The following is a 13,197-nucleotide window of genomic DNA, read 5'->3' on the forward strand; positions in this document are numbered from 1 at the left end:
GCAGAATTCATAGTATTGTTTGTTCTTAATTTAACAACACAGGCAATCTGAATATAAAGCAGAATTGTAATGTGCTATTTTTAAATGCTTCATGACACTGCTCTTAGTGTAATTTCATCAAAATGTCATTAAAAAGGACGTTCAGCATTTGGAGATTAGCAAAAAGACAATAGACTCAAAACTTAAAATAGGATTGAATATTAACAGAAGTAACATAATTAACTAGTCCAAAACCTCAACCTGCCTCTAAACTTTCACCACAAAATAAATTTGGAGGAGACAGCAGGGAGAAATGAATTTAAAAGAAAAAAAAAAGAAGAAGAAAAATATAAAGAGAGAAGGAAAACCCACACGAGCAAGAGTCCCTCACTGCTGCTATTCCTCTAAGAGCGGAAACGCTCAGCTCAGTCATGGCTTAGAAGGCATAAACATCATTGAAATTCAAAGGCAGCTCTGAGAAAGAGGACGCCTCAATTGGTATGCAAGTGGTGTTTTCTCGCCCTGAATACATTATGAACTTGCAGCATGCTAATATGCCATGCTATCATAAGCACCAGATGGAACAGTAGGCAGTATATGTCCCATCAAACCTCAGGAAGATGTATTAATGTTCCTGCTCTTTTTTTCTCTCCTTCCCCTCCCCCTTCCCCACTACAATCCTTCAGCTGCGTCCCCAGACTGGCACATTTCTCTGCATCAGTCACCTGCTCCTACAGCACCGTTCTCCAGGGCTGCCTCATCTTCCCCAGGTGGTGCCGAGCTGCTTTTCCATCTTTTTTATGGCGGAAGGTAAAGGCCACGAGACGTGTCAGGCTGTGCTTACTGAAGGGGACGGAGTACAGAAGATAACATCATGAGATAAATGATAGATGAAGAAAGACTTTGGGCTTACAGCTAGCACAATTGTTCTAAATTATGTATATAGCACAGCACATATTTCCCCATCCGTACAATTGGTGAAAGAATTGGAGGTTAGGGGCAGCAGGTGAGATTTGCTGTGAAACTCAGTAACTGAGAGGGGAAACTGGATTAAAGGTCTTTGAGCTCACTCCTTCTTCTACCATGCCTGAAACCTTTCCAGATAAGATGCAAACAATTAAGCTGATAGTTAGGGGTATGAGTCAAGGTTGCATTTTAAAGCAGCGTATGGAACTTGACACATTATGCAAATTATTTCTTAATCTTTAAATTGGATTTTTGTTTTATTTTATTTTTTTTTTTACTAGACACCTGACATTGTGTGACTTTTTTTTATCCAAGAAATACTTGGACCTGTGTGTACGATTCTCTGTTAAAGAAAGCTTGAAAAATATGAGCAGTCAAACTACATGCAAAAAGATGGCTGACAAAATGAAAATCAGCTTTTCTCATTTGAAGTTTTAGCATTCAAGTGTTTTTAAACATGTTTGTTTTTCTGAAAGAAATCACATCAGTAAACACTTTGCTAATTTCTGATATTTTAGAAACCACCTGCTGATTTACAAACAGCTCTCACTATGCATATAAATCTATTATTTTCCTAGCAACATTACCCTTCTCATTCTTCTCATTAGTCTAATTCTGCAAAATGCCGAGTACTCACAACTCTCACAAACTTTTCTGGGAATTAATGTTGCTTGAAAGCTCTCAAGAGCCAGGCACCTGAATACCTGCTACACATATAGGAGTTTTTCCAAATACTAAAGGACTGACTGATACCCACCTAATCCCAAACAGAAACAAAACAATACATATCTTTTTTCTTTACTAGTATTTCAAACAAAGCACTTTACAAGCAAAATTCACAAATAACGCATTATTCTAATGTATATAAAGTCCAGACTAACTCTAGTGCAAGGATGTTTAGGGCCTGGGTCAGAAATCAACCTTTTTTTGTTAATTATTTTTTTTTCTTCCTGCTGAAATTGGGGTGCTTGTTTTCTTTTTTAATATATAGCTTTGAAGGGAAACTTCCTAGATTATGATTTGCACTCTGCAAATAAGTCTATTTAAGACCATTATCCTGCATTATAAAGTAATTTCTGACACCTAAACAGCACTCAATTTAATTACAACATACTGAAACAGTACAGCTGACTCCCAAAGGAACCTGTTTGGATCTGAAGATGATGATAAATGCTAGCTGCTGATCATCTTTCATGATCAGATCGGCAATCAACTGTTTTAAAGAACAGTATCGGAACATCTGCATAATCATATTATTTTATAGCAAAAAGCCTTTCAAAAGCCAGCAGTTGCACACAATGATGAGTGCATATCCCATCCTTAGAAGCAGACATGTTTAAAATCCAGCAGCTTACTGTAATGACCAAAGGAGACAAAAGAAGGCTTTGATTTTGTTTTAGCAAGCATCAATTTCTGCAGCAGAATCCCCATTGGGTAATTCATCACGGCACGTCTTCTGTATCTGGCGTGGCAAGACAGCAAAAACACTTACAGCCTCCAAAAAGAAAAACACTTGTGACAAAACTATTAAGCATTCCTGGTGATTAAGTAATAGGCGTTCATTCTTTCAAGACTGCCTTGAACCAGTGCCCCAGACAGAACTGTGCAATCATGTTTGCTGCTGTCGGGATGAAATCAAGGCATCATGCTTTTCTGTATTCCTTCAAGAAAAAGTGAGTTATTCAGCAACACCCACAAAGCTCTTCCTGAAGGAACATAAAAGTTAACTAAGGAGAGAGGACATCATTTCTCCTGTGGCTCTGAGAAGGAATGCTGGTCAGTATCTGATATGCAGGTACCATTTTTAACTTTAGAGCTTTTACAGACTCCGAAGAGTGGTATGAAGCAAAAACTTAAAGGAAGCATAAACTAAAAAAATCCTGCTTCTATCGCCCTCTGAAGATCAAGTATCACTGCTTTCCTTCCTCAAAATGAAAGGAATCGGGAATTATTGCTCAAACAATTTACATGTCAGAGGATGAAGACGACATGCAAACCTAGAGCTTATGGCACAGGACGTGGCTCTGTCAGGCCCAGGCAGTCTGCAGAGCACAAGGAACAATGGTGCCACTGAACTACCCTTTGGAAAGCAGAGGAGTTGCTACATGTGTCCCAAGGACTCTGCTCTCATACCAGGCTCTCAGTGGAAGTTTCATGCTCAGATCCATCACCTGCACAACAGCCGTGCTTATTAAATATAGAAAACACAAATACAAATTTGCTTTTACAAGCACAGAGAATAACAAAAAGAGAGATGTCAGTAAATTAACAAAACAAGAGAAGCATTCTTCAGTATACTTTTCATTTTAACAGAGATCAGAATACTAACAGCATCTGCAGAGAAGTCTTGCTTCTCCATTTCTAAGTTTAAAACAAAAATGGTCTCAGTTATTAATAGGAAGTGAAAAATAGACTTATAGATTTAAAAAAAAATAATAATCCAAAGGACTTTGCTTTTGTTCCTGAAGATGCAATGCAATCTACTAGTGATTTTACTGTAAAATAAGTACTGCCAAGAACTAGCATGAAGGAGATTTGGAGAAGCTACTTTTTTCAGAACCCTGCAAGGAGGACTTCCTACTGCTCAGTGGAAGAATGACAGGAGTCAATATGGGCCACATGAATTCTACAAACCAAGTTTTATTACTCTCCTCTCTCTACCAGCAGAGAATTAAAAACACCAAGTCTAAAGACAGGATAAACTGTTGCAGGGATTGCACAATTATTCAATGCCAGCATCATTTGACCTTGGTGGACATTCTAATTATGCCCTTTGTTTTGCAGACACAATCAAAGTTCCTTTCACAAGCACCTTTCAGCCTTCTTTACTGTATTACTAACCCTCCAAGTCCTTATCAGTATTTCTCAGGGTGTACCCTCAAAGCTGCTAAGTTTTGGATTCCTTCTCAGAAGAATGGAATTACAGCATTCCCTGTTTATGAAAGATCTTCTTGTACATAGTTTAAGAAGTCAAAACCAGTGTACTTGTACAGTTCCAAGCAAAGAAAATAGCTGGGAGAAACAGCAACACCATCCACAGAAAATGATCTCTTTGAAACTTTGGTTAGTAAACTTTCTCCTAACTAGAACACAAACAACTGCATGCAAAGTTAGCAGATATAATTATGCAATCAACAATTATGTGGTGAAATGGACTGGAAAAATAAAATTAAAACAATAAATGTTAATTTGTATTTGCTAACCACAAATAATGTGTCTGGTGCTCTCGAAGGCACAAAATCCTTTAAAGTAAGATTCTCTTAAAAATTCAAGGAGTGAAGCTAGGAAATCATACGAAAGGAAGTCAAAGGAAATGGAAGTCATATGGATTATAAAGCAGCTAAAATGATAATCCAAGATGATATATATATGTTTACTGCTCTGGCTTGAAAGTGTCACCAAAATGCACAGTTTAGCAGCAAAAATCAAATCATGGCTGAATTTTTGTATGATATAAGTGTGTTCACATTTCCCGAACTATAGTCTTGTGGCAGAAAGACTATTTTTGAGTCATGGGTGTTCCAGTGAGTCACAGAACAACATACTGAGAAGCCCGGAATGAAGGGAGGAGGAAGGCCCTCTATGATCCTCTAAGGAGGGTCACTAATCCTGGATCTCACTTCTTTAACAGGAGCAGGATAAGACAGTAGAACCAGCATCAGGAAGAGAATCAAAGACAAGGAGGGACTATAATAACCTGCACTTGAACTGCAAAGGTGAGGTTGGAGAAGTGGGCTACAAGCAAGTAGAGAAGTCCAATAAAGCGTTAGAACTGAAAGGGTACAAAGTTAAATCATAGACATGCTTTGGGAATGGCTTGCAAGTAACAGAATACTGCATTAACCTGTAAAAGAGAAAATATGTACCAGTAAGATGAAAAGGGCAATGGACTTCAAAAGCTAAAACACATTCCGTCTTCTTGAATCATCATTTCAAACCTCACTGGAAAGCAGTAAAAATATGCAAATCCCACTTCCTCAAATCTCAATTCATTAAAGCAAAGCCCCTTTCTTAACCGAGAACGATAGAGTCCTGACCCTATACCAAATCTGCATGAACTTACAGCACACTCCAAGGGTTACCAAAATACATTTTTCTTCCTTATTCCTCAGCCTTTCCTCCCAGACTTGATCAATGCTGATTCCCCTCACTGTTCTGTTGCAACAGCTCTTCCAGTCTTTGTCAGCTCGGTATTGTCAATATGCAAAACTGCTGCAGAGCTCGTTACAGCCTGCTTCCACGTCCATAATGAATGAGAACCATATGAGCAGTGATCTTAATAACTGCATCCACTGCTTACGACATTTCCTTTTGAACTTCAGAAAGATTTCCTGCTACCTTTGAGTTAAGGCTTTGTACCCATTTAAAGGGAGATTAAAGTTACAGACACTGGTCCAGAACATATATCCACATTAATACTGAAATAGCTGGATCATTTAAATTAATGTGGATGTGTGGGTACTACCATTCCTCGTGAAAATATTACAAGATTGCCAGATCCAAGACCAAGAAAATTAAGTTATTTTTAAGAAGTAAATACACAACACGTTACGCAACATCATGGAAAAGCTCAAGCAAGACTGTAGCTTCATGCCATAGGAATTTGGGCAGAGATTTTTAGAAGCTGGATCTGCTCAGCGTCTCTGTGGACACTGCAGCCCTAAGCCAGCTGCAAGAACATCACTGCCAGGTGCTTTGTGCCGCCAGGACAGACCCAAGAGGTGACTTCCTGGGAACTGCACTGCTGGCCATAGACCCTTCTCAGATCCCAAGGTTTCTATCATTTTCTACCAAGTTTTTCTGCAATTAGTGCTCACAGTTAGGCTGCTGCTCCATACAAAACCACTAACTGGTGATAGAGAATAAATTGCTGGGGGGGAAAAAATAGAAAATTTTAAAAAAGGAAAAAAACACAGGACTTGGAAATAAATCCAGCTCTACTCTGTGCAAACACAGCTCCACAAAATACATGGGGGTAAGGAGGTTCACCCTGTTAGCCCACATTGTGCCCAACAGCCTGGCTCCCCAGCAGTACACAAGGCAAAGTTTACTCTGCAAGCTACAGACCAAGTGATGATGTAGGAATTGGCTTGATAAATAATTCACTGTTGCTGCCCAGAAGCTGAATAATGCTGAAATTTCCTCCCAAAACAGAACAAAACTGACACCAGAGCCCTTCCCTATACTGCAAAGGGACAAGTACCTCAGGCTGCATTTCCAAAGCAGCTGAAGGGAAATGCCCGGCAGTAGCAGAGGGTAACACACAGGCTGAAGGGTCTCAGGAGAGCAGCAAGTCTGAGCCCTCTGCCCAGAGGATCAGATGCCAATAGAATTTTCAACGGCTGCAGTAACGGAAATACCAGCACCTCTCTGGAGAGCCTCTTTCAATGTCCAACCATCTTCATATCTTGGTATCTGCTTTGGATTTTATCATGGCCTGTTCCTTATGCTAGTTGCTTCTCATCCTTTCTCTGCAAACCTCTAACAGTCTGACTTCATCCATCTCTCCATCTTCCCATCAGATAGCTGTGACAGCTCACGAGATGGACAATAACTAGTCAGTTACATTCGACCAGCACCTGCCCCCATCTCACTAACAGGTAGACCCTGGGGGCTAGGATGCCTTACTCCTGCATTTCATGAGCCTCAATAATTTGGAGACGCGGGACCCACAGCTCTATTCCCTCCTCTAGAGAGATGTTCATATCCTCACCATTAGCAGGATGGCAAGTAGAACTGGTTTAAGAGATTAAAAAGATGATTTCTGATTTAGTTCAGCTGCCTTTTGACTGGAAGCCTCACTCTAGAAGTAAAAGCCATAAATTCAAATCTTCCTTCTGCTCGCACAAGTTTAGGCCTATAGTGTGCTCCTTGGCAGGAGAAAGCTACCAGCCAGGAGCAGGATCTCTGGGATGGGAATAATCTCTATCTAGTCCCACACATCGCAGAATGCAACACAGTGCAGACAGCTGAGCTTGTGGAGAGCTGAGCCAATGAACACATAGCATTGCTCAGCACAGCAAGGGCTCCACCAGCCTCACGGATTAACCATGTATAAATGTAGTGATACGGCACTATGCTGAATGAGACTGTCCTCACCAAGAGGCCCAATATGGCAAACCTGTGTCTGAGTTCTTCAAGAGAAGATCCAAGTGCTGCTGGGCCTATGGATTTCCCAACTGAATCTCTACTTGCCCCAGCATCACTCAACCCTGTGCTTCATTTGACACCACGCCCTTTTCTGGGAACAGAAAATAAGCCTGCACTTGTGTAGCGACCAGTGTTTCTAAATAGGCATTGGACATTCTCCCAGATTACCTACCAGATCCAACTGTTCAAACAACCCAGATATAGAAATGCTTCCATTGCAGCAAGACACAGGCATGAACTCGGCTCTGCTTAACCCTACAGCACTGAGACAGATCTTAGTAGGCATAGATGCAGTTCTCTGTGCTTGGGAAGCTTCAGAGCTGCAACAGCTATGCAGCTGGGATTAGGAGAGAGTTGAGTAGTCCAAAGGCATTGTAACTCTGCATATGCAATTTTGCATTTGGAACTTAACTACTGCTTCAAGTGCAGAAGTCCTCTTTTGCACTTAGCCTTAGTCTGATCTGGTAGTAAAAGACCAAACTGCAGCTGATTTTGTGAGTATAGTTTGACAACAAAAGGATGCAGCAAACCAACCAGAGAACTGGCACAAGCATATGTAATGCTCTCGTAATGGCCACATATCATATCCCCTTGTAGTCTTACATGAATCAGCTTCTGCATTTATTTCAAATGTGCACATCACATCATTTTAGAATTTATTTTACCCCAAACTGGTATTCAAGTCTTTTATTAATTAAAAAAATGCATATACACAGATCACACTGATTAGCAAGCTATGATGACTACGCCTTAATTGGCAGATACGTACTACTATGTAGTCTAAAGTCCTCAAACCAAGATGTGGTTGTCACTATAAGCTGTGCACACACCAAGGAAAGACCAGCTAAGTAAGGGTCTCAGCTTAGAATCACTAAATCTTCATGGAAAAAGACCATTTGGGACGCCGCTTAAAAATATATCTATGAATGCTCTTCAGCAGTATGATCTGCATCCCACAACACATTCGTTACTTTCCACACATAATGCAGCAAATGTGGTTCACAGCCCCTTGGGTTGAAATAAGTGCAATAGTGCCATGCAGACGTTGGAATTTATTGCTACCAGAAAGAAAAAAAAGAAACTTTAATACTTTGAAAAGCGGTCATTATAATGCTGTGTCCTGAAACCTGCACCTCATGACCCGCAGTCCTCCAAAGGAAGGAGTTTTTCGCTGCTATCGGAATCCTAAAGAAGATAAAGACATTATGTAGGATGATTGGAATAATGATGCAAGGTTAATACTCAGACTTAAGTATTTCCAGACACGTTTTCCCTGTTTGGCAGGAAACTTGTTTTATAAGACACAGAATTGTCCTAATAGAACAGCATAGCAACTGCAACTTAAAACTGAACAAGTCGGTTAATGGACTGTTAGGAGACTTTTGCTGTATAATAGCATTTAGAAGCATGTATTTAAAAAACAGGTGGATAATCCAAATGTTCAGTTACTAGGACACTCACAGTTATGTCCATGGCAATTTTGTTTCTGTTCTTTAAACAAATCATCACTTGCAAGCACTAATGTTAAAACCAGAAAGCCAGTCTAGTACACAGTGGCTATAAATGCCAAATCAATTTTCAGCAGATAATAAAGTTCATGTTTTACAATCAGCAATGCACTGTTTTACTACCCAAAATGTAAGCTAATAATATATAGCTCTGCTAAATGGAAAATGCAGATATGCTGTTAAGAAACAGGCTGGCTGTGAGATGATGGATCATTTCTGCTGGGACCTTCTTAAAGCTATGTGCAAATGTTTTGAAAATATCACATGATGTGGCCATGTGTTAAAAATTACAGCCAGTTAAGTTCTCTGCTAAGAAAAATATGTGGGCAATTTATGAAATGCACTCCAGGATGGAGATATCTTAAGTAAAACCAGATTTTGAAAACAAACCCCTTTTTTTTTTTTTTTGAAACACGAACTTAAAAAAAAAAAAAAAAAAAAAAAGTAGCAGCCACATCTGGAGAGCAGAAGTAAAGAAAGGGTGGTCTGACCTAATACCAGGCCATCTTCTGAAAGAACAGCATTATTTCTGGGCTACAATGACTGTGATCACTGATTGTCCTTTTAAGGAAACCATGCTGAACACTGCCATGGGCAATAATAAAGCATTTTGTAGGCCAACATCTGTTCTTTGAAAGTCCTATAAAATGACTGATAGATTTGTAATGTTTCATAAATAAAGTCTGGAATAAACAGTGATACGTATATTTAAAAAAAGAAAACACAGCAATCAAACAAACCGGGATACAGGATTAGATTTGAACACTGTTTCTCCAACGTCAATTATTTAGAGATAAGCAGTTCCTCGAGCCCCTGAACACAAGGACGGCACGGTTAACTCGGTTACCGGAGCTTCCTGTTAACAGGATTAGCTTCCAATGGACTTTTCTGGCAGCAATGCCTTAGCAGAGATCTCGATGGCTTTTACAGTGTTTCATTAGCAAGCCTTTCTGCCCCGGCTTTCAGTGGCAGGTTAGTGAGAAGGTGAGCAGCCAGTCACCGTAACAGCAGTAAGAAGGGTTGGCCTTTGAAGAGCAAATGTATTCCGTGTAGAAGTGTTATCGCTACACATAAACCAGAGCCTGCTTTTATTACTTCCTGTTCTTTCTCCAAAATAAGGAGGGCTTTGGATGTCAGAACTACTGTGAAGGGATGCTTCTGAAATCAAGACTTCATACACACACAAAAGGCACTGACATAATATCAGATTACATAAAAATACACATCCTTTTAATCTTCTGTACATAATGTGCTTACTTTTAAAATACAAAATCTGCCCCAGATGGCTAATAATGCCCATTTGAAAAAACCCAACACCACAATATTAAAGGGCTAAAATATGCTGCGAACAGATTGAGAGGCAGTTCATCCTAGAGGAGAGTAAAAAAGTGCAGATGGGTGTCAAAAATAGCCAAGTGTCAGATCTGTTCAAGTATCTCCATTCTGGCACATGCTCCCAGTCACAGCTGTTAGTGTATTCTCTGTATCCAAGTGCAAGGTTTTCTAACACTCGGAGCTGACATTAAAACACACTTCTTGCTTGCTATTGCTCTGAGGGAATGCTGGAAATTAAACGTCTATTCAGTGGTAAAGCTTCACAAGCATCGATAAGGGCACACATACTCCAGTGCAGCGCGTGCCATTTTGATTAAAGATACATGAAATTTTAACCAGCAGGTAGATTAAGGAATTTGAATGCCAAAGGCTTAATAGGTTTCTCAAAAACCTCTGCTCTTGGAATTCCAATGCTGTTTGCTAATACCCCAAATGATAGACACTAGGATCAAAACTGATGGGATGGTGTCACTTCAGTACAATTAAATATCTTAATGAAGCACAGATTTAGAAAACCACACAAGAAGAAGAGTCTCAAACAAATACAAGGAAAACGTCAGGAGAGCCACATTAGGCAGAACACAGTTTTCCAAATTAATGAATTACCGTGATATTTCTAATGAAGACCGCATTCCAAGGAACATAATGCATGCAAATCAAATTTTAGGTTTAAAGGGTTAAATTGACCTTTCGTAGTCCTCAGTTGTTATCTATGCAAATTAATTTGCCCATATTTCAACCATATAAATCCTCTTAGCCCTGTGCTTTGAGCAAACAGTGCCCACTTCCTTGTTGCAACCAGGGGATCAGCAAACATACCAGCAGTGGGGTACGACCACGTAGAAAAATCCTAAAAGGAAAACATTCCTCCAACAACTGGCAATACCTACATGCAACTGCGGTTGCAGCAAACTGGCAGATACTGTTTCAAAACACCATCTGCGAGGTGCACAGACTCCCTGTGATCAAGCATAGCCTCTTCTGCCTGTCCTACCCAAATAATCCACACGAACCAGCCAGCTGTAGGCTCGGCGCTGTCTTTTTTTATCGAGACACAGGCTGTTGTAATCAGGCACATGTCTCTGCCCAGTCCTTACCGAAAGGAATAAACAAACAGCACACACCAGATTCAACCCCTCTGCTGCGGTCGATCCTCGCGCAAACCCCTCAGATAAATCACCCCACGGAGAAGCGATGTCTAATTGATAAGTGCTACTGCCGAGGAAAACAAGTGATTCTAAGATCCAAGGAAAATATTTTCCCGAGGAAACCAATCTATTAAAATTTCCAGCACCACGGCGATTTCTCTCATTCAGCAGATTTTTTTCATTGTTTTATTTTGCATTAACATATTTCAGCAATCTGCCCGGTGACAGTTAAGCGCTGCAATTTAGGACAATGCCGCAAGAATTCGATTTATAAATCTCCCTCACCCCTCCGACACAAACAGCTTTTCAAGGAGATCACTTCAGCTGCGACTGACCTTCCCTGATATAATATCCCCAGACCTGAGGTGCAGCTGACAGTCCCTAAAGCCAACCTGAAGCTGCCTTTCTCCTGACTAAAACGACCCCCCATGCAGCGACCCACACCCCCGGACACGGCCACTTTCTGCTATTTCCATCCCTTTGCACCGAACCACCCAGTCCTGCTGCAAGTAGCATCTTGGGCAGTTTCCTCGCTCGCATTCCCCTCCCCCAAATGCACACACAACAGAATTAGCATCCCCCAAGCACTCCATCCCCGTATCAGCTTGCAAATCACCATCTATATTAAAAAAAAAAAAAAAAAAAAAGAAAAAACAACTATCAAAAAACAATTAGCGTTTCCTCATTTACAAGCAAAAGAGCTGCGATAATTTTAACTCACCAGGCATTCTCGGATAAAATATACCACCCTGTAAATGGCTCTCTCCTCAAAGCAGGCTTATTTCGGGCTCAGTGCCTCCTGTTCTGGAATGAGAGGGGAGACGCGAGCGGGGCCATCGGAGCTGGCTGTGGCAGCGTTGCTGGAGGCAGGATGCTGGGCGCGTGCGTTTGCCAGGCAAAGACAGATGGAGAGCTGACACTCTGGATTGCACTTGGAGCAGAAATGTGAATGATGACAGGAGCACATGTGGCCTTGAACCCAGCCCTGTCTCTTCAGGCAGAACAATGACAGGGATGTGTGTGCAAATTATCACAACCCCGGCTCCCCTCAGCTGACTCCTTTTACTCTACCTTTCACACCAAGTTCCAGATGACCGAAGAATAGAAAGTAAAATGTGGAGTGATAAGCTCAACACTGAATTATTCATTTTTCTTTAAAAGTTAACCCCTTCTCTTGCTGAAAGCAATTAGAGGAAAGCATCGCTTCCGATCGGCTCTCCTCCAAAAGTGGAAACAAATTCATTCTTTATTTTAACAGCCATCATTTTGAACTCTGTAGGACTACGTTTGTTTATTTAGCTGGAAACACAAAACGCGCACTGTGACAGAGCAGAGGGTCCCCCCTCCTTCCTCTCCCTTCCCCACACTTTGTTCGTTATTATACTGTTTTACTATGGTGAACAGAGTATCAAAATCACTCCCTTTCTCAGATGCTCAGTAGTATGTGTAAAATAGAACACACTTAGAAAGCAGACCACTTTTATTTTACTATAGTGCTTTTAACCCCCTGGGATTCCTGCATTGATATGTTCCAAACATTCGCAGCTTACTCTCCTCTACCTTGCGTGGTGATCCATGGGGGATGAAAACAAAATCTTCCCCGTAAAGCTTTTTCAAAAGCTAAACAATCATGTCCTCCCAATTTCTGATTTTGCACACCCCTTCAATGTTTATCCTTCACATGAAAAACGTATGCCTGGCTAGGTTCAATGCACTCTTCCCTATTAAGCTTTAATGGACACCATGATACATAAAACTACAAGTCTTTGTTATAGTGCTTTATCTAAAGCTGGCTATTTTCCTCTCAGCAGTCCCTCTTTAGTCCTTTGTAAAACATCCTTGCCTCTTAGGAGAAGCACACGCCTGGCTTGCATGCCTTCTGTAGAACGTATAGCCTTGCACAGAATTCCAGGCACGAGGAAAAATATCTTCTTTTTCCAGCTCCCCTCCAATTTAGTGCTTACAAAACCTCCTGTTTTAGTAACGAGCATTTCTCCAGCAATTAGCGCACACATTCTGGTTCGACTCTGCCTTTCAGTACACAATCAAACCCATATAGGAAACCAGCAATTCTCAAGCAGATCTTCAGAAGCTGCCTCCTTGTCAGCATA

At 40.7% G+C, this 13,197-nt stretch overlaps 1 protein-coding gene across 7 annotated transcripts in view; it reads right to left on the reverse strand.

Moving 5' to 3' along the window:
- Positions 1 to 13,197, reverse strand: part of RUNX1T1 (RUNX1 partner transcriptional co-repressor 1) — a 110,186-nt gene that overhangs the window by 63,981 nt on the left and 33,008 nt on the right. The window contains exon 1 of one of the 7 annotated variants that reach the window (XM_090137797.1): positions 11,808 to 12,189. The exons of 4 other annotated variants lie outside the window; for them this stretch is intronic. In XM_090137797.1, the coding sequence (XP_089993923.1) occupies positions 11,808 to 11,814 (7 nt within the window). In that variant the 5' untranslated portion in view covers positions 11,815 to 12,189. Of the gene's footprint in view, positions 1 to 5,008; positions 5,064 to 6,148; positions 6,241 to 11,807; positions 12,190 to 13,197 lie in introns of those variants that run through there. 2 more of the 7 variants (XM_031590988.2, XM_090137801.1) reach the window with 2 other exon arrangements.

The sequence above is a fragment of the Phasianus colchicus genome, chromosome 3, assembly GCF_987193195.1.
Source record: "Phasianus colchicus chromosome 3, bPhaCol1.hap1.1, whole genome shotgun sequence".
Lineage (NCBI taxonomy): Eukaryota > Metazoa > Chordata > Aves > Galliformes > Phasianidae > Phasianus > Phasianus colchicus.